This window comes from Symphalangus syndactylus, chromosome 15, assembly GCF_028878055.3.
Source record: "Symphalangus syndactylus isolate Jambi chromosome 15, NHGRI_mSymSyn1-v2.1_pri, whole genome shotgun sequence".
Taxonomy (NCBI): Eukaryota; Metazoa; Chordata; class Mammalia; order Primates; family Hylobatidae; genus Symphalangus; species Symphalangus syndactylus.
In genome coordinates this window covers 81,236,047-81,258,031 of record NC_072437.2, presented here as the reverse complement: position 1 = coordinate 81,258,031, position 21,985 = coordinate 81,236,047, and the positions used below count along the sequence as shown (strand labels likewise).

The following is a 21,985-nucleotide window of genomic DNA, read 5'->3' as shown; positions in this document are numbered from 1 at the left end:
ATTGTGCTTTACATATTTTAGTTCTCATATTAATCTCGCTTTTACATTTTTTGGTTCATAAAAATAAAAAGTGGTTTTTTGAATATCAATGTTTTCTTGTCAAATAAATGCTTTCAGTATTTTTAGGCCATATCTGAATGAAAAAAGCCTTTTCAAATATTTATTCCCAAAATGTCCTACCCCCCCAATATCTATTGTCTGTCTTCATATATTTTGGAAGAAAGGAACTAAAGATAGTGTGGAGAAAAAAGATAAGCTATGAGTCATTGACAAAAAATTGGGGAAGCAAAATACAAGGCATGCAAACACAAAGCTTCAAATATAACACATTAAGCAACAATCAGTGGTTTCTAGTTCAAGGTAAAAAAAAAAAAAAGTGTTATTTCCAAATCCAAGAGTTTTCAGACAAAGGATACTGGAGCAGTTGAGAAGTTTTTAGCAAATGATGAATGCTGCAAGCAATGCTTTGGGATAACAGACATTGTGTAAAGCACTGATGGCTTACTCTTGCCTAAATTTTGTACAGCATGAGTTTAAAATTTAAAAGAATAGGGGAAAATTGTGTACACTTTAAGAGCTGCTAAGGGTGATGAACAAAGCATATTTAATTTAGTATGATGTAATACACAGCTATATAATTAACAGATGCATTCATTTATTGAGGTCAGCAACAGCAATGATTACACAACTAGAAAGCCAGTCCTATGAGAAAAACCCAGAGCCTGGGCATGGTGGCTCATACCTGTAATCCCAGCACTTTGGGAGGCCAAGGTGGGTGGATCACTTGAGCCCAAGAGTTTGAGACCAGCCTGGACAACATGGCAAAACACTGTCTCTACTAAAACTACAAAAATTAGCTGGGCATGGTGGTGTGTGCCTGTATTTCCAGCTACTCAGGAGGCTGAGGTGGGAGGATTGCTTGAGACTGGGAGGAAGAGGTTGCAATGAGCGGAGATCGTGTCACTACACTCCAGCCTAGGCAACAGAGCAAGACCCTGTCTCAACAAAGGGAAAAGAAGCAAAGGGAAAAAAGCTGATCTGAAGGCAAAGTAAGAATTATTCAGGTAGATGCAAAGATAATATAGTAACTAATTATTCTCTTTTATAGAAAGTATAAGAAGAAATGTCCAATGTTATTAAATCTATTATTATTTATTGAATGCCTGGTATTTTTGGAGCATTTTATATAGGCTATCCTATTTAAATTCCCCATAATAACATGTCTTACAAAATTTTAGAAAATTTAAATAACTTGCACAATGCTATATAGCTAATGATAAATGACTGAGTAGGATATGAATCCAAACCTGTTGGACTCTATTTTCCCACTTCTTTTTTAAATATGGTTTTTGTTTTTAGGAATACATTCTCCTTAAAAAAGATTAACATGTTAGAAGAAAGGCTGTAGTTCCTTTTATACCACCTTCTAGCATGTTGTTCTCTCTCATTACTCTCACCTCTTATTAATGGTACACACAAACCTCTTATTAATGGTACACACAAACACAAACCCCTGTGGATGGAAGAATATTATGTAAATGTAGTATATGTATCATTTTGCAACTGATTTACTTATTCAACAATCTGTCTCATAGATTTTTCATATTGGTGCAAATTGGCCTACCTAATTATTTTTAACTGCTGCAAAATATCCCACAGTTTGGCCATACCTTAATTTATTTAGCCATGCTACAACTGGTGAACATTTAAGTGGTTTCCAGTTTTTTCATTATTAAAAGTAATGTTGTAGCAAACATAATAAACAAACCCTTTGCACCAAGAAGTAGAATTACTGGGTCATGAGATAAAATCTGTGCTCTTTCTGTTACGTAATACTTTCTCTCAATAACTGTGAACACAATTAATAGTAATAATATCTTGTAGCTGAAATAATTTTATACTGTTTTATGGATTCTTACTCCTTCATGAGGTTGGTTGAGTAAATGTTGAATTTTTCCTTATTGGAAGCCCCAAATTTGCATATTAGCTCCCCTCAAAAACTTGGCTGTAACTTAAACTGCACACACGAGGGATAAAATTCCAAGGAGCACAGCTGGGAAACAATTAGAATGCTTATAAGCTGAGTAGAGATTTCAGCATCTGCCCACTATAGCAACTGCCCAATTCCCACAACTGCCAAACTTTAGGAGTGAAGACCACATCTGTAACTAAGAACTAAAACAAAGCTGGACTAAGGGCAAGACCTAGATCTAAGGACAAAATTGAAATAGATGTACTCTAACTTAAAGTATAAAACAAAGTCTCACAAGTTCAAGATGATCCACCAGTAATTTAACTGACTATTAGAAGAAAACACTATTCAGAGGAAAGTAATAAAATTCAGAATTTTCAGCATGTGCACAATGGTTAGTAATGAAACATTACTCAATGTGAGGAAAAAGAAAAATATTGGCCGGGCACCGTGGCTCATGCCTGTAATCCCAGCACTTTGGGAGTCCAAGGAGGGTGGATCACTGGAGGTCAGGAGTTTGAGACCAGCCTGGCCAACGTGTTGGAACCCCGTCTTACTAAAAATACAAAAATTAGCCGGGCGTGGTGGCGGGCGCCTGTAATCCCAGCTACTCAGGAGGCTGAGGCTGGAGAATTGCTTGAACCTGGGAGGCAGAGGTTGCAGTGAGCTGAGATCGTGCCATTGCACTCCAGCCTGGGCGACAATAGTGAAACTCCGTCTCAAAAAAAAAAAAGAAAAAAGACAGATATTATCCATAGCTAAGAGTAGAATCAACCAATAAAAATAGCAACAGTTGACTCAGAAGTTGTTAGACAAGGACTAGAAAACTATAATAAGTATGTTAAACATTCTACAGGATGTTTATAGTGGATATACAAACATCCTTTTCATTTTATAATTAAAAGAAGCATATAATGATTGATATTGTGGGTAAAGAGAGAGGATTTTAATCACATAAAACAACCAAATGGAAATCTGAGAATTGAAAAAATAAGTTGAATTTTTAAAATGTATTGATAAACAACAGTTGGTGGACTTTGTTTCCAGTAGACTTGCACTACAAAAAATGCTAAAGAAAGTTTTGTTTTGTTTTGTTTTTAGAGATGGAGTCTTGCTCTTGCCCAGACTGGAGTGCAGTGGCACAGTCTAGCTCACTGCAGCCTTTGCCTCCCGGGCTCCAGCGATTCTCCTGCCTCAGCCTCTCCAGTATCTGGGACTATAGGCATGCACTACCATGCCCTGCTAATTTTTTGTATTTTTAGTAGAGATGGGGTTTTGCCATGCTGGCCAGTCTGGTCTCGCACTCCTGACTTCAGGTGGTCTACCCGCCTCAGCCTCCCCAAGTGCTGGGATTACAGGCATGAGTCACTATGCCCAGCCTAAAGGAAGTTTTTAAAGCTGAAAGGAAATGATACTGGGAAGGACTAGAAATGGAAAATATGTAGATAAAGAGATGAATCTTTTTTTGAGTGATTCAAAAGTCATTTGACACTTTAAAATCGAAACAATAATGGATTTTGGGTTTTATAACATGTAGAGTAAGATATATATCAAGAATAGCTTTTTGTTGTAAGATTCTTATATTTTTACATGTACTGATATGTTAATTGAAGACAGATTGTGATAAGAGAATATATTAAAATTCCTAGAGCAACTTAAAAAAATACATAAAGGTATAGGCATAGCTAGAAAGACAAAGGAAGAAATAAAGTGGAACAACAAAAAATACTCAATTAATCCAAAAGAAGACAGAAAATGAAGAAGAAAGTAAAAGGACAAAAGGGACTAATAGAAGACAAACATTATGATGGTAGACTTTAACCCCAAAATATCATTAGTTACATTAAATGTAAATGAACTAAGCATTCCAATTAAAAGGGAAAAAATTATTAGACTGAATAAAATAAATCAAGTGGCAAGCATAACCTCTTCAGAAGAGATGCACTTTTAATATAAAGCCACACATAGTTTGAAAGTTAAAAAAAGGAAAAAGATAACCGATGAATACACCAATCTTTAAAAAGCTGGTGTAGCTGTGTTAATATCAAGTAGATTTCAAGATAAGAACGGCTAACCAAGTTAAACAGGGTCAGTCAATTCACCAAGAAGGAATAACAATTCTATATGTACATTTACATAATAACGGAGCTTCAAAATACATGAGCAAAAACAAACAGAACCAAAGAAAAAAAGAGACAGATCTATAGTCATATCAGATATCTTAACTTTTTTGAGTAATTGATAGAACAATACAGAATATCAGGAAACATATAAAAGATTTGAAGAACTTATCCATCAACGTAACCTAATTAATATTTATAAAGCACTCCACATAACAACTACTGATTACACTTTAAGTGTACATGAAACATTCACCAAGACACACAATATACTAGATTACATATTTCAAAGTTGAAATTCTATTATCACAGCAGAATTCCATTAGAAATCAGTAACACTGAGATAGCTAGAAAATATATAAGCTTTTGGAAATTGACCATACTTCTAAATAACCCATGAGTCAAAGAAGAAATCACGAGAAAAAATAGAATACATTTGAAATTGAAGGATAATGAAAACACAACATATGGAAAATTATGGGGTGAAGCTAAAGCAGTGTTTACAGGAAAATTAAGTTTTTAATGCCTGTAATAGAAAAGAGAAAAAGATTTGAAATCAACTATCTAAGCTTCCACCATCACAGACTAGAAAAATAAATTCAGCAAAGAGTAAATAGAAGGAATTAAATGGTAAATAACAGAAATCAATGAAATAGAAAATAGAAAAACAATAAAAAAATCAACAAAGTCAAAAGTTGAAAAGAGTAATAAAATTGAGAAACCCATAGCAATACTGATCAAGAAAAGAGAGAGATTAGTAAGGACATTACTCCAGGTTCTGTAGACTTAAAAGGGTGATGAAGGCCTATTATGAACAACTTTTTGCCAATTTGACAAACAGACAAATTTCTTGAAAAAAAAAACATACTATAACACAAGAAGAAATTGCATTCATGTTTAGCCTTATGATCCATTTCAAATTAAGCTTTATGAATGGTGTGAGGTAGGAATCAATGAAATTGAATTCATATTTAAAAACTCTTCCCATAAATAAGGCTCCAACTGACACATTTTCATTAGTGAATTCTAATCGTATATTTAAGGAAAAAACAATGCCCAATCTAAACAGACTATTTCAGAAAAAAGAAGATGAAACTCCTCCCAACTCATTTTAGGAGGTGAACATAACCCTGATACAAAAAGAAAAAAAAATTGATAGGAATCCTATCAGAAAAGAAATTACAGACCAATGTCCCTCATGAGTATAGATGCAAGTCTCTAACAAAATACTTGCAAATTAAACTTAGCAATATACCAAAAGTCTAATACATTATAACCAAGCTGGATTATCCTAAGAATACAAGGCTGATTCAACTTTCAAAAATCAAATGATGTAATTTACTATAGTGACAAAATGACAGAAGTAAAAAAGATATAACCAACTTAATAGTTTCAGAAACAGCATTAGACAAAATTCAACACTCTCAACAAATTTTCTGAGAGTAGCAAATTTTCTGAGGGTAACATCTCTCAGCAAATTAAGAATAGAAGGAAACTTCATCAACTTGATAAAGGGAATTTATCATAAAAAAACAACCTTATAGCTAACAACGTATCATACTTACTGGTGAAATGTTGAATGCTTTCTCCCCTAAGATTAGGAACAAGGCAAAGATGTCTGATATCACCTCCTTTATGCATCATTATTCTGGAGGTCCTAATCAATGTTATAAGAAAAAAATAAATATAAGGCATAAAGATTGGAAAGAAAAAAGTAAAACTGTCATTATTCACAGATAGCATAATTGTTTATGTAGAAAATCTTAAGAAATAGAAAAGACTAATAGAACCAGTAAGCGAATTTAGAAAGCTCATAGGATGAAAGGTCAAAATACAAAAATCAGTTACATGTTTATGTAGTTTCTATGTAGTAGCAATAAACAATGAGGAAGTAAAATGAATAAAACAAAACTTTATTCATTAACACTAAATGACATTAAATACTTGCTAATGAATTTTGTGAAAAAATGTGCAAAACTACAATAAAAGTTCCTGAGAAATTAAAGATACTAAATAAATGGAATGATATCCTATGTTCATAGTTTAGAAAACACAATATTATTAGTGTCAACTTTCCCCTCAAATGATGTATGGGTTCAACATTGTTCTATAAAAATCCCACTAAGTATTTTTTTCCAGGAATTGACAAGCTAATTTTAAAATTTACGTGAAAATGCAAAGGATCTAGTAGCCAAAACAACCTTATAAAAGAAGAATAAATTTGTAGGACCTAATCTACCTGATATTAAGATTTATTATAAAGCTATACTTATCAAGTAACTGTAGTATTGGTAAAAGAATAAATAGACCAATGGAACAGAATAGAGTTCAGAAATTAATCATATTTTGTCAATTTGACAAAGTTTTCAAGGCAATTCAATGAAGAAAGGAAAGTCTTATCAACAAATGGTGCTGAAACAACTGGCTATCGGTGAGGAAACAATGAACCTGTATCTCCACCTCACAATAAACACAAAAATTCCTCTGAAATGGATCATAGATCTAAATGTGAAAGTTAAAACTCTAAAGTTTCCAGAAGAAACTATAGGAGGATAGCTTCATTATTTTGGGTTAGCAAAGATTTCTTGGTACACAAACTTCGCTAACCGTAAGTGAAAAATATTGATATGTTAGACCTCAAACTTTGAAACTTCTACTCTTTGAAAGACACCATTAAGAAAATGAAAAGGGCTAGGCACAGTGGCTCATGCCCATAATCCCAGCACTTTGGGAGGCCAAGGCAGGAGCATGTCTTGAGCCCAGGAGTTGAAGACCAGCCTGGATAATACAGTAAGATCTTGTCTGTACAACTAAAAAAATTAGTCAGGTGTGATGGCACACACCTGTGGTCTCAGCTACTCAGGAGGCTGAGGTGGGAGGATCACTTGAGTCCAGGAGGTCAAGGCTGTAGTGATCTGTGATCATGCCACTGCAGTACAGCCTGGGCAACAAAGTGAGACCTCCCCGCTTCAACAACAACAACAAAAGAAAATGAAAAGACAAAATCACAAAAGTGAAAATATTTGCAACACATGTATATGCACAAAGGACTTGTATCCAGGATGTATAAAGAAAGAATTCCTATCAGCCAATGATAAAGTCATACAGTCATTTTTTTAAAAATGGGCTAAAGATTTGAACAGAACTTAAAAGAAGACATAGTATGACCAATAAACACGTGAAAAGATGTATAACACCCTTAACACCAAGGAAACGTAAATCAAACCCACAATGAGATGAGATACTATTCACACCTTTTTACCCCTAGACTGATTAAAGTTTCAATGAATATTAATACCAAATGTTGCTTAGGATATGAAACAACTGTCAAGATCATGCACTGCTGGGGAGATTATAAAATAGTGCAACTGCTTTGGAAAAACAGTTTGAGAGTTTCCTAAAAAGTTAGCATATACCTGCTGTATGTCCAAACAATTCTCCACCTAGGTGTTTACTCAAGAAAAATGAAAAAAAAAATGCCTTAAAAAACTTGTAAAACTTGTATATGAATTCTTATAGTAGCTTTATTGACAAAAGCCCCTAAATAGAAACATCACAAATATCCCTAGAAAGGATAATGGAAAAATAAATTGTGATTGGTGCACTGCACCCACTGTCCTGCACCCACTGTCCAACACTCTCCAGTGAGATGAACAGGTGCTAGAGAGGATGTGGAGAAATAGGAACACTTTTACACTGTTGGTGGGACTGTAAACTAGTTTGACCATTGTGGAAGTCAGTGTGGCGATTCCTCAGGGATCTAGAACTAGAAATACCATTTGATCGAGCCATGCCATTACTGGGTATATACCCAAAGGATTATAAAACATGCTGCTATAAAGACACATGCACACGTATGTTTATTGCGGCACTATTCACAATAGCAAAGACTTGGAACCAACCCAAATGTCCAACAATGACAGACTGGATTAAGAAAATGTGGCATATATACACCATGGAATACTATGCAGCCATAAAAAATGATGAGTTCATGTCCTTTGTAGGGACATGGATGAAGCTGGAAACCATCATTCTCAGCAAACTATTGCAGGGACAAAAAACCAAACACTGCCATGTTCTCACTCATAGGTGGGAATTGAACAATGAGAACACATGGACACAGGAGGGGGAACATCACACACCGGGGCCTGTTGTGGGGTGGGGGTAGTGGGGAGGGATAACATTAGGAGATATACCTAATGTTAAATGAAGAGTTAATGGGTGCAGCAAACCAACATGGCACATGGATACACGTGTAACAGACCTGCACGTTGTGCACATGTACTCTAAAACTTAAAGTGTAATAAAAAATAAAAATAAAAATAAATTGTGGTATATTTATATAATGGAATACTACACATACTACCTGTGAATAGATAACTTGTCCAGCCCTATTTTTCTATCGTTTTATCAGTCCATTTAAAAGTAGGTGTTTTACTGTAATGAGAGACCACTTCACTTCCACAAGCATAGTGTTAAAGCGAACAAAAAGTGGCCTGGGAAGAACTCTGTACATCTATATTTGAGTCCTAGTGGATGAACTGCAACCTAACTTAATAGGTAGACAAGGTGGAAAACCTAACTTAGGAGTATGTGTCTGTAACAACAGCTGAGTGTTGGACAATCCCAGCGGCCATACTTCAACCACTCATAGACTGCTGAGTGTTCAAACTGTGTTCAAATAAGGCACACACAGAGATGTAACCAGTCCTGTTGTTTCTGACCTCACTTCCAATTCCTATACCTCAAAATTTACTTTTTTTGTCTATAAATTTCTTCTGACCGCGAGGCACCCCTGGAGTCTCTGAATCTGCTCTGATTCTGGGGGCTGCCCAATTTGCGAATCATTCATTGCTCAATTAAACTCTTAAATTTAATTTGGCTGAAGTTTTTCTTTTAACAATGGCCATGACCAAAAACATAGATGATAAGTATTTTCAAGGATGTGAAGAAATTGGAACCCTCACACATTACTGGTGTGTAAAATTACACTGGAATGTAAAATTTTACAGTTATTTTGAAAAACAGCTTAGCAGTTCCTGAATCGGTTAAACATGGAGTTACCATATGACCCGGTAATTCTACTCCTCACTGTATACCTGAGAAGTGAAAACACATATTCACACAAAATCTTGCACACAAATGTTCATGGCAGTATTATTTATAATAGTCAGAAAGTGGAACCAACTCAAATGTTCATCAACTCATGAACTGGATAAATAAAACGTAGTGTATCATATAATGTGCTATTTGGCAATACAAAGTAACTAAGTTCTGTTACGTGCTATGCCATAGATCCTTTAAAAACATTATGCTAAGTGAAAGAAGCCAGTCACAAAACACCACCTATTGTACAATTCCATTTATATAAAAGGCCCAGAATAGGCAAATGTATGTAAGGAGCAACTAGATTCATGGTTGCTGAGGGTTAAGTGTGGGGACAGGGGAATGGGGAATGACTGCTAATGGGTACCAGGTGATGAAAATGTGTTAAAATTGATTGTGGTGATAGTTGTGAAACAGAGTAGGAATGGAATTTAAATCTTACTCAAGGGAGTTAACCTTATTGCAGGCATGTGCACAAGACCAGAAGAATGGCTGATCTTTACACTATGCCTCATTATAATATTGAAATTCTCACCCAGGGAAGAACTTATCCATCATATTTTGATCATGCAACGTATGCACTAGCATGATTTCTCATTGTGCCTGCACACCCTGCCCTACACCCGGCGCATGTAATGACACTCCCATACCTCATGCACATTCCTGTCACCTTTCCTAAAAACACCACAAAGACCTGCCCTCGGAAAGCCAGCCAGCTAACTCTTGCTCCTGCACTGTCTCCATTGTGTTCAAACATAAGCCCCCAGTAAAAGCCTTGTTTGGGAAACTTGCTCAGCCTCGTGTCAATTTCTATTAAATGAGAGCCTAAGAACCTGTGGTTGGTAACAGTTGTACAACTCTGTGAATATGCTAAAAGCCATTGAGTTGTACACTTTAAAGGATGGATTATATGGTATGTGAATTATATTTCCATAAAGCTATTTTTTAAAAAGATTGGGTGTTCTTGTGGCCCGACACAAAGACCAATGAAGCACTTTCCACTGTGCTGCATTGCCTTCCAGTGTATCCTCGTCTGACTCAGCATAAAAGATGGTTTATTTAATAACGGGGAAATGGACTACATGATCTCCTGGATCTTTTAGACCGAATGATCTGTGTTTCAGTGAATCACTGGATACAGGAAATGGGAAATGGAACCATTTTTCTTAACTGATGTTAAAAGAAAAACTTTAGACAAATTAAATTTGATAAATTTAAAACTTTAGACAAATTTAAATTTAATAAAATTAATTTTAACAGAGCTTAATAGAAGAATGATGAGAGAAGCAGCAGCCCTCAGAACCAGCAGAGGTTCAGAGAGCTCCACTTCACAAAGTGGGCAGGCAACATTTATGGACAGAAAATGGAAATGAGGTGCAGAAAGAGCTTAACTGGTTACAGCTCAATGTCTGCTTTATTTGAATATGGTGTAGTCAGCGGACCACCTGTGATTGACCAAAGCTGGCTGCTGTGGTCGACTGAGTCTCAGCTGTTGTTACAAAAATATACTCCTAGTTAGGCTTTCAGTTAGTTTAAATACTGTTAGATTGTAGTTCCTTACATAGGGACTCAAAGTAGAGTCCCCCAGGGCAAATTTAGTTTAACACTGGTAACTCTCTTCACAAGAAGGTATTCCATTATGGATATTTCACTTCTGCTCAACTCCCAAACTCCATCACTTGCTAGCTATGAAACTTTGGTCAAATTACTTGAACTCTTTTATCTTTGGTTTCTTCACACAAAAATGAGGATAATAATACCCATATCATAAGGTGTTATAAGAATTTAATTATATGCAGAAAGCTCTCAGCACAGTATCTAACATGTAATAAGTGTTGAATAAACAGTTATACAATTACTGTTTATTTTTATCATAATTATTTATAGTGGATAGTTTCTAATTAAGTGCTTTCCTCTTTAGAGTGGTCAAAATATTATTTATGGCTGTTTACTATTTATACTTCACAAGCTCTGTTGATGTGTGCTCTTCTTTTGATAGGTACAACATAAGAGATATGATGCAATTCTTAAGCGTTTGCATTGTCAGGTGAACAAGCTTCAGTCAAATAGACGACAATGGCAATGGAACATTCAACAACTGGAAAAAACTGCAGCCGAATTAAGAAAATGCATTGGAATGCAAGAGTAACATTGCCATAGGGCAATGTGGAACACAGACCATGACAACAAAAATTACAGGACAGAACATTAAGAAAATCTTTTGGATTCTTAATAACAAGCATCCACTATTAGAGGCCTGTCTTAATGACAGATGTCTTCGATTTTTTTTTTTAAATCAGTCATCCATTTGTTAAAATGCCTTCTAACCCTACACTTGATAGCCGTAGACTGACAATAGGAGTGTCTACGGGAAAATAATGCAAGAGTCTCTGTGACTATTTGGAGTGTGTAAAATGTATTATACTCATGAATACCTGTTTATGTTGCATTCACTACCCTATGAAGTAAAAATTTAGAAGGGAAAAAACACTTGAATTTTCAATGATTTTAATTGTTGTTGTTTTAAAATGTTTGTCTGTTTCAAACTTTTTATTGGAACTTGTTTTTTGCAACTGCCTTCACAGTAGCCCATAAATATTGATATTTATAATAATGTTTTTGTATGTTCAATGCTTCAAATATTTTACTCCATTTTATCTTTTATCCAGAAGTTAACAATCATTTTTCTTTGTTATAAAATAAGATATTTTAGAGTGATACAATGAATAAAATACTTTGTTCACTTTTCTTTCTATAAATTATTCATATTCTGTGACTAAATTAAAGTTATAACATCATGTAACTCTTAAGAGTGTTACTCGCTATAGACTAACATATTTTTTCTCATTGAAAGGCAAAATGTCAATAAATCAAATGTTAACTTGTCCCTTTCAAGATAAAAGTGCTCCCCCTTTTTCATGGTTCCATTGAGTCAAATACTTAGAAACAAAAACAAATAGGAAGATATGGTTTTAAAATATTCATTTGTAGGATTAAATAATTTCAAACAGCATCAAAAATTATTTAAAATCCATTTTCTCCTTACCTTTCTATGTGCCTAAAATTCAGTAAGTGGAGCTGATATAAAACCTGATATTAGTAATCTTATTATGTCTAACAGTAATAGTTTTATTATGGCTTAGCATGGCTTACTGTGGCTAACACTTCAAACAGCTTATCCTGTAACACAATCAGCTTTGGTCCATGACTCAGAAACACAGCTACAGTGAAAATGGTGAAACCTACAGATTGTGGGGAGTACACATTATACTCAGCTGAAGACAAGCCAGAACCAAATGCTGATTATATAAATATATTTTAATGTAACTTGCATATTAAAAAGTTATTATACTTTCTAAGTTTAGTTATCACTTATAAAAAATTCTAGTTTTCTAAACTGTTTTAAAGTTTATATCAGGATTCAAAATATTTGTAAATGATAACATCTTGAGTTATAGATTCAAAAGTTTGTTTTTGAATTCAGATATGAAGAAAATAGGTGTAATCTGCTTAAGATAATGTGCTCTATTTGTAAAAGTAAGTTTTAACGTAGTTTTCTAAAATATCCTTAATAATAGACATACCTATTTTACATTTTATGACAGTCAAAAATTATTTGAAAAAGAAACTTTTTTCCTTGTTCTTTTTTTTATTATACTTTAAATTTTTAGGGTACATGTGCACAACGTGCAGGTTTGTTACATATGTATACATGTGCCATGTTGGTGTGCTGCACCCATTAACTCATCATTTAGTATTAGGTATATCTCCTAATGTTATCCCTCCCCAGTCCCCCCACTCCACAACAGGCCCCAGTGTGTGATGTTCCCCTTCCTGTGTCCATGTGTTCTCATTGTTCAATTCCCACCTATGAGTGAGAACATGCGGTGTTTGGTTTTTTGTCCTTGCATTAGTTTGCTGAGAATGATGGTTTCCAGCTTCATCCATGTCCCTACAAAGGACATGAACTCATCATTTTTTATGGCTGCATAGTATTCCATGGTGCATATGTGCCACATTTTCTTAATCCAGTCTGTCATTGTTGGACATTTGGGTTGGTTCCAAGTCTTTGCTATTGTGAATAGTGCTGCAATAAACATACGTGTGCATGTGTCTTTATAGCAGCATGTTTTATAATCCTTTGGGTGTATACCCAGTAATGGCATGGCTGGGTCAAATGTTATTTCTAGTTTTAGATCCCTGAGGAATCACCACACTGACTTCACTGACTTCCACAATGGTTGAACTAGTTTACAGTCCTACCAACAGTGTAGAAGTGTTCCTATTTCTCAACATCCTCTCCAGCACCTGTTGTTTCCTGACTTTTTAATGATCACCATTCTAACTGGTGTGAGATGGTATCTCATTGTGGTTTTGATTTGTGTTTCTCTGATGGCCAGTGATGATGAGCATTTATTCATGTGTCTTTTGGCTGCATAAATGTCTTCTTTTGAGAAGTGTCTGTTCATATCCTTCGCCCACTTTTTGATGGGGTTGTTTGTTTTCTTCTTATAAATTTGTTGGAGTTCATTGTAGATTCTGGATATTAGCCCTTTGTCACATGAGTAGATTGCAAAAATTTCCTCCCATTCTGTAGGTTGCCTGTTCACTCTGATGGTAGTTTCTTTTGCTGTGCAGAAGCTGTTTAGTTTAATTAGATCCCATTTGTGAATTTTGGCTTTTGTTGCCATTGCTTTTGGTGTTTTAGACATGAAGTCTTTGCCCATGCCTGTGTCCTGCATGGTATTGCCTAGGTTTTCTTCTAGGGTTTTTATGGTTTTAGGTCTAACATTTAAGTCTTTAATCCATCTTGAATTAATTTTTGTACAAGGCGTAAGGAAAGGATCCAGTTTCAGCTTTCTACATATGGCTACCCAGTTTTCCCAGCACCATTTATTAAATAGGGAATCCTTTCCCCATTTCTTGTTTTTGTCAGGTTTGTCAAAGATCAGATAGTTGTAGACATGCGGCATTATTTCTGAGGGCTCTGTTCTGTTCCATTGGTCTATATCTCTGTTCTTTCTTATCTTTGAAACAATTTCAGGTAATAGAGACTTTCAGATTAATTAAGAACTAAAATTTGAGGTATCCGAAGCCTGATGATTTAGTGGATATGATATTTCAACACAATCATAAACTCTAAAATTAGAAAATTGAAGTTATTTTTAATTTTAGTTCTGTATAATTGAACCTAGCTTAGAATATGAGCTCTTGTGCTTAGTGGCATTTCACACACATGCTTCTGTTTTAAAGCTCAGTCTCTTTGAGGTAAATATTCAGTTCAAAATCCTCCTCTTGTTCATTTTTTTTCTCCATGGAAGTGTTCTAAGTTCCTGGTGGACTTGTTGTGTCATCAGGGACACTGCTCTGCACCAAATGTCATTTTCTGATCTCACTGGCCTCTGCAGAGATCTAATCCATTCTTCCTGGTGTTTAGGATCATTGTGAGTCTGTGCTGTACCTGCAATTGTTTAGTCAATGCGGTCAGCTTCATTGTCCAATCACAAGACCTCTCCTAGGCCTATTTCTTTTTCTGTCTGTATGCTGGTCAAATTTTATCTCTTTGGGACCTGTTATCCATGCATTCTTCCCCACTCCTTGATTTCAGTATAAATGGATTCCTTCAAGGTTCTCAGTGCTTTTAATGGCTCAGCAAAATGTCAACTCTCAAAATACTGAGTCTTCTGCAAAGGAAAGCTATGATTTCAAGAATACTGTTTCTACTGTGGACTTTTTAAAAAGCCTCATATGAAACTCAAAGCAAACAAATTACTTCTGAATTCTCAGTAGTATCTGTCCTGATCCGGGCCTGCGAGACACTGTTACCTAAATGATCAGTAAAAGGTAACAAATGCAAGGAAGCAGAGGGAGGGAAAAAAAACCCACAGTTAATATCTCAAATATTACTTACTACATGTGCAATCTATGGACAAATTATAGTTGACCAGTGTAAAGAAATTGATATCTACTTTAAGCCATATCTTAAAAACCATGGAAGTCACCAGATTTTACACATTAAAGCCAGTTAAGTCAGCCATTATGGACACTTTCATGGCCAATATAAATGGTCTATGTATTGTCTCTTAGACTGTGTCTCTTCCAGTCAATTGATTAATCATGCTATTTTCCAAAAACACTGTAGATACGAAATAACAACACTAAACAATGATAAGGTACTGATCAGGTATGCTGTGCCCTATTTGACAATTTGTATACATGATTTCATTTAACTCTCAAAATAATAGTCTAATGCATATATTATTTACCCTGATTTGCAGATGGGGAAACTGAGGCTTAGTAACTTGCCTAAGATTTCATCACACAGCTCATCAGGGGCAAGGTTGAAATCAAAGCCCTATTTTAGCTACATGGAACTATAAGAAAATGATTCCAAGGGCAAGCTTCAATTGTATTATAAATAATAATTTATTTATACATTTAATCTATCATTTTGATATATTGCAAAGCATACAATAAATTTAATCAAGGGAAGAAATTTTGTAATTAAAAATAAATGGCACCCAAATGCATAGGTAACAGTACATGAGGGTCAGTGTCAGTATAGTATTTTGGCTGTGGAAAATGGAATCCCATTTATGAAAATTGCTTTGGAACCTTTTAAAGTTTACATAGGACATTGCAATTAAAACTCTAAATTTCTATGTTATTTGACATTGAACATGGAATTCACTGTTTATCCATAAATGTTATAATAGGGCTATGTGAATACTATAGTGATTTGGAACTATTTGGGGGGGAGTCAGGAATTCAGAAGAACATGGTTTTGATTTGTTAGTTGCTCATAGTTTAGCTTCTCATATTTTTAATATTTTATTTTTCACTAACTAGGCTAATGATTACTAAAGCTAATGATCAGAAGCTAAAATATATGCCTGTCAAAAACAGCCCATGTTATCTGTTATTTTAATTTATAATATATTTCTAAGGGAAGCAGTTTTTTTTTTTGGCTGATAAATATGGCAATGTAAGGAATGGGTCTTCTATATCACATTAGCTACCACATAATACTTTCTCTTGAATATTACTGAACTATGACCAAAACCAAGAAAAATAAATTGAAACAGATACTAATAGAAAAATAGATCTATTCAATACATAGCTAAGAATAGGCCTCTCCAAATTGCTTTTTCTTTTCTGTAATGTTCTATTTAAATAATGACTATGAGCTCTAGATCTTTAGAAAAATAAAAATAGCATATGATTTGGTAATGACAGGGTTGCTGTTTACATAATCCAGTGAAGACAGACATGAAGTAATGAGACTTCAACCTCTTAATTAATGAGATGATGTATTCCAAAAGAAAATTAGAGGTCATGTGGGAAATAGTTTTAAAAGGCTTCTTACCCACAAAGCTCTCTGGTGTAAAAATCATGTCAAAATGGGAATAAAACACTTAAATTACAGATATTTGCCAGCATTACTCACTCACATAGCACAAAGTAGTTTAGAGGCATTGACAATATACTGCCAGTCTAAGATGAATTTTTAAATATTTTTTGTCCAAAATAAATAAGTCAAGACACATTGTCTACTTCATCTGCTATTGCTATCTCCCTAACATAATTTTACATGAAATAGACATATGTAATCCTGATGCTTGTATTGGAGAGGCTTCCTTGAGATGCTTTTGAGACTGTTTCTCCCAGAATCCATAGTGCTTCTTTGTGTATATGACACTGAAAAAAATATAGCAAGCCTACAATTTGCATTAGTTGTTTTGTCTTCAGTGACCTAGTATTAACTAACTCATGCACAGGGATCTCAGCCAGATGTCTGGATCCCTGTGCATGACCTACACACCTACTTGGCAAAAAACAGCATATGATTTTCTCTTCCACCTTTTCCACAGAGACTGTCTAGCCACTCTCAAATGTCATTCTTTAAAATGAAACCTCTCTGAGAATATTTTCTTCACTTAGATATAATATTGACTTTGCTGGGCAGTTAAATAATGTTGATAGTATTTTAATTTTAATTTGTGGTTCATACGAATAAAACATATAAAACATTCAATTCAGAAAAAGATCCATCCTTATTCTAACCTTCCACTAATTTAGATTATTTATCTTCTAAGCCTTTCAGTCTCAATTAATCTGTCACTGTAATTTACTCATGCACAGTTTCCTAATAATCAGTGTAATTCTCTCATGTTTCTTTCACCTCTTTTAATAAAAAATGCAGCTTCCTCATTCAGACCTTAGCTTTTTCAGTCCCTACACAGCCATAAGTTGCATCATCTTCAAGCTCCAATTCTCATTTTTTGTGGTAACTCCAAAGCTTAGTCCAGTGGCCTCAACTTAGATCTCAGTCATTGAAAATAATCTCTTCATTTAGAACCGGCTTATGCAAGAATCTATCATCTCTTTACTTTGACATGCCTCGAAAAGAAAAACTTTCTGAAACATTGTGTAACAGACACAGTCACTGCTTTGCCCAAATCCTCTCAGATTTTTAAAAAATCCTTTTTGAGCAGCCCTCTCCCAATTGAGTCATGCTTTTGCCTCCAAAAACTCTTACCTAAGACTTTCTCCGGGATGTTTGCTACTCTTAAAGGGACTTTCCTTGATATTGCAGCCTTGCTCGGCTTCTTTTCTCCTTACCAGTCTTACTTCCCTTACCAATTTCTCTGGGGAAGTCTTCAGTAATAAATCACTCACTCAAGAATCTTCATCTCAGAATCTGCTTCTGGGAATCCCAAACTAAGTCGCCTTACAAGATTAATCGCACATTGAAATCTCTATTTTCAAGAGATGACTATTGTTCTACTCCCTGTTCCTCCCTCCTCCCTTACCCAAGATCAGTTCCACTCCCAGCAGTGGCCAAAGGAAAGAAATCTAATCACTGTCCCATTCAATGTAATTTTGACATGATTTATTTGCTTTAAATAGAAAAGCAAGCCAGGCTGGGCGCGGTGGCTCACTCCTGTAATCCCAGCACTTTGGGAGGCTGAGGCAGATGGATCACCTGAGGTTAGGAGTTCAAGACCAGCCTGGCCAACATGGTGAAACCCTGTCTCTACTAAAAATACAAAAATTAGCTGGGCATGGTGACACGTCCCTGTAATCCCAGCTACTGGGGAGGCTGAGGCAGAAGAATCACTTGCAGCCAGGAGGCGGAGGCTGCAGTGAGCTGAGATCATGCCACTGCACTCCAGCCTGGGCAACAGAGTGAGACTCTGTCTTAAAAAAAATTAATAAATAAATCTAGATTCTGAAACCCCAATTTAAAAGTTTAGAACATTTTTCAACTATGTTGAGGTCACACAATTTTTTAGACAGATTTATTAGAAGTCTCATGCAACCAGACCAAATGAGTGATATTTGGGGAAAATATTTTGGTTGTTCTCATTCTGACTGGATGACAAAGTCAGGGACACGGACAGGAGCAACTTATGTCTGTACAGATCCTATGTCCTTCTATAATCGTCTTGGTTCTCTCAAACCATTCTTTCTCATCTTTTAAAATAAGCTGGCTGGGCATGTTGGCTCACACCTGTAGTCCCAGCACTTTGGGAGGTCAAGGCAGGCAGATCACTTGAGGTTAGAAGTTCGAGAAGAGCCTGGTCAACATGTTGAAACCCCATCTCTACTAAAAATACAAAAATTAGCCGGGCGAGGTGGCACACGCCTGTAGTCTCAGCTACTCAGGAGGCTGAGGCAGGAGAATCACATGAGCCCGGGAGGCGGAGGTTGCTGTGAGCCGAGATCGCACCACTGTACTCCAGCCTGGGTGACAGAGCAAGACTCCATCTCAAAAAAATAAAAATAAAAATAAAATGAGCAATTCTCCCTTTTAGCCATTCATTATCACATCTACAGCTCAAAAAACACTAGCATAATAGTGTGATGCAGACAAAGAGCAATTAACTCCGAAAATTAGAAAGGAGTATGGATCTATAGGATGTGACATTGCAAAATATCAGCCACAGCATTTGTCATCATAGTTAGAGAAAATTTATAGTAACTTGAACAGTATTTATTGTCAACAATAACATGATATATTTGTAATATTTTTACTATATCAAAACTTAAAATATAAGATTAGTAACAATTTATCAAAAGTAATTGTTAGTGTTGTAAAAATGATTTTAGCTTAGGCTAAAGTCAATATAACCTTTTTTGCCTTGGACCTCAAAACACTTGTAAACTTGTAAATTAATGATGCTAGTCCTCAAAATTTGTAGCTTATATACAAATAATTTAAAACTGCTGTAAAATGTCATACACTTATGGAAGTGGGGCATAGTAATAGGAACAAAACTTGAATATCAACTTTTAAAGAACTAAATTTATTTATTTAGTTCTTTAAATTAAATTTATCTCACACTGACCAGTGTGAGAGCCCAAAACAGGAAACTGACAGCAAAGAATTCTAACCAATTTTCATGTTATACCTTCCCTGTGTTAGGTAACTGCAAGAATAAATATGATGTAATTCTTTTTACCCAGGAGATCAATTTAGTTGACAAGAAAGACACGTGTGTGTGTGTATGTGTATGTATCTGACTATAAAATAGGCTCAAATATGATGTAAAACATCCTGTAACAGAAGCATAAACCAAGCCCTTATTTTATTTTGGAAACACAAAATAAGGAGAAATTAATCCCAACTGGGGAAGGATGTTGCTTAAAGGAAGACTTGGCATTTGATGTGGCTGCAAAGCAAGTATAAGTTCTCATGGACATTCTCATTCATTAGACTCGAAACATTCCTATTTTATTCTCCGTTGTAATCTCCACCAGCTAGCAGACACCTGACACATAATGCGTGTTCTGATGTATGTTGAATAAATTAATGAATAAGATAATCAGTCTCATCAAAATCTCCCAATATCCTATCTTCAGTCTTTCCTACCTCTAATCTTCACTGTCAGTACCATTGCTTGAGTTACCTTCTTTGAGTAAAAATTGAGCATGTAATGCCTCTTCTAAAAAGTAAGAAGAAAAAAAAGCCACTCCATGGGCACAAAATCCTTGCCATGAGTAAACAGTAAACACTTTAAAATCTGTCCCCATTCTGCTTATCCAACCTCATTTTTTCCCATTCTACCTAAGAGATAAAATCTGCAATTCAGCCAAAACAAAATTCTAACTCTTCTCTAAGCATGCGCTTTAACATACTATTCCCTCTGCCTGGGAGTTCTCTCTCCTGCATCCAGGAGTCAACTCCAACTCCACCTTTAGGACAAATTTCAATGGTTACAGCTACAATAAAGCTGAACTTCATTAAACATGTCTCAATTTCTCTGCAATGCCACAGTTTAGAAGTACAGCCATCCCTCAATATAAACAACTGTAACAAAATCTGAGCACGCTGAAGCCCACAGTCGGCCCTGCAGAACTTCCGTATAGCAAAAGTCAGCCGTCCATATACATGGGTTTGCATCCCTAGAATACTGTATTTTTCATCTGCATTTGGATGAAAAAGAATCCCATATAAGTGGACCCACACAACCCACGCAGTCCAAACCTGTGTTATTCAAGGATCAACTGTACCGAAAAATCTGTATCACGATTTCTGAATCAAATTTGTAGAGACAGAGGCTTACAACTTGGAGAACTTATGTAAGCCTTTTGTTTAGAATAGGTTAAAATCATTTTAAGCTTTTGAATCTTGGGCTTCATTATAGACAGTCTAGCATTTGATTGACATAAGATGGTACCAAATAAAAGATAATTCATTTATGATTTATAAAAGAACATGAAAATTAGTTTTTCCTCGACTATTTCCAAAATCTACTTTTATAATTTTACACCAGAATGTATGAACATTTATAAATACCAAAGCTTTTTTTAAAAATGCTTTTCTGGAAAATGTAATGATACTTTTAGGTAGCTCTAATGAAAGTAAATGTGCTTAATAAACCACAAGAAATATGCTTTTGTGTCATTTCATTATGAATACTTTGAACCATGCTTTAAAAGAGTTTGATATATTGAAAAATTATGTAAAATGTTCCATCTTTAAAAGAAAACACTGTAATAAGCTTCATGAAAATATTGCTAACCCAGTGGGACTGTCTGGGAATAGAAAGGAAAATTCTTATTAAAAATGGAAATCATAACAGTTCTCTGAATACAGTTTTATAAATTAGTCATAAATGTAATAAATATTTAAGATGATTTTGGGCAATTTAACTTTGTTTTATTGTTTCTATATGATTATGCATGATTATGAAATTTAACTATAATTCTAGTATAGTTTTTTCCAATGATATGCTTTATATCTTTCCTAATTACACCTACAGCAAAGTCATTTTCAGAAAACCAGCTTTCTGTGTCTATTAAATTATTTTTTGCACTGCTGAAAATAACCTCTATTTTGATCACTTTCAAGTAGTCTTTACTTTTTTTCTCTAAAGTTACAATATCCTATTAGTTGATGGCACAGGGGTTTTGAGTACTTTTCAGAGTTTTGGCATCACAGGTATTCTTAACCATGCTTATTAGGCCTTAGAGAGTGCTAATTTTCTAGTACAAAGGGAGTTTTGCGCTTTCATTAGGATGTTTCTCAGATGCTTTAATTATCAAATACAGTTTAGCACAATTATGGCTGCTTTAACCAGGGATATTTGAGAAATAATGTACATAGCAAAATGGAAAAGCACTGGGTAGCTAATAAATAAACGACCACAGTAACATGATTTAATATCCCATATATCAAAGAGATAGTGTGTGTTTTATGATATTAACTATTGTAATTGTGAATACATCACAATTTAGGTAAATAAGTTCAAAAATACAGTGTCCCTGAAATTGTATGCAT

General features: G+C 35.0%; 1 protein-coding gene across 3 annotated transcripts in view; it reads left to right on the top strand.

The window, feature by feature from the left end:
- CCDC122 (coiled-coil domain containing 122) overlaps window positions 1–11,996 on the top strand; it is a 47,117-nt gene extending 35,121 nt beyond the window's left edge. For 2 of the 3 annotated variants that reach the window (XM_055244349.2, XM_063619144.1), the window contains one exon: window positions 11,198–11,810. In XM_055244349.2, the coding sequence (XP_055100324.2) occupies window positions 11,198–11,347 (150 nt within the window). In that variant the 3' untranslated portion in view covers window positions 11,348–11,810. Of the gene's footprint in view, window positions 1–11,197 lie in introns of all 3 variants that reach the window. The other variant, XM_055244348.2, reaches the window with a different exon arrangement.
- Window positions 11,997–21,985: the final 9,989 nt, after the last annotated feature.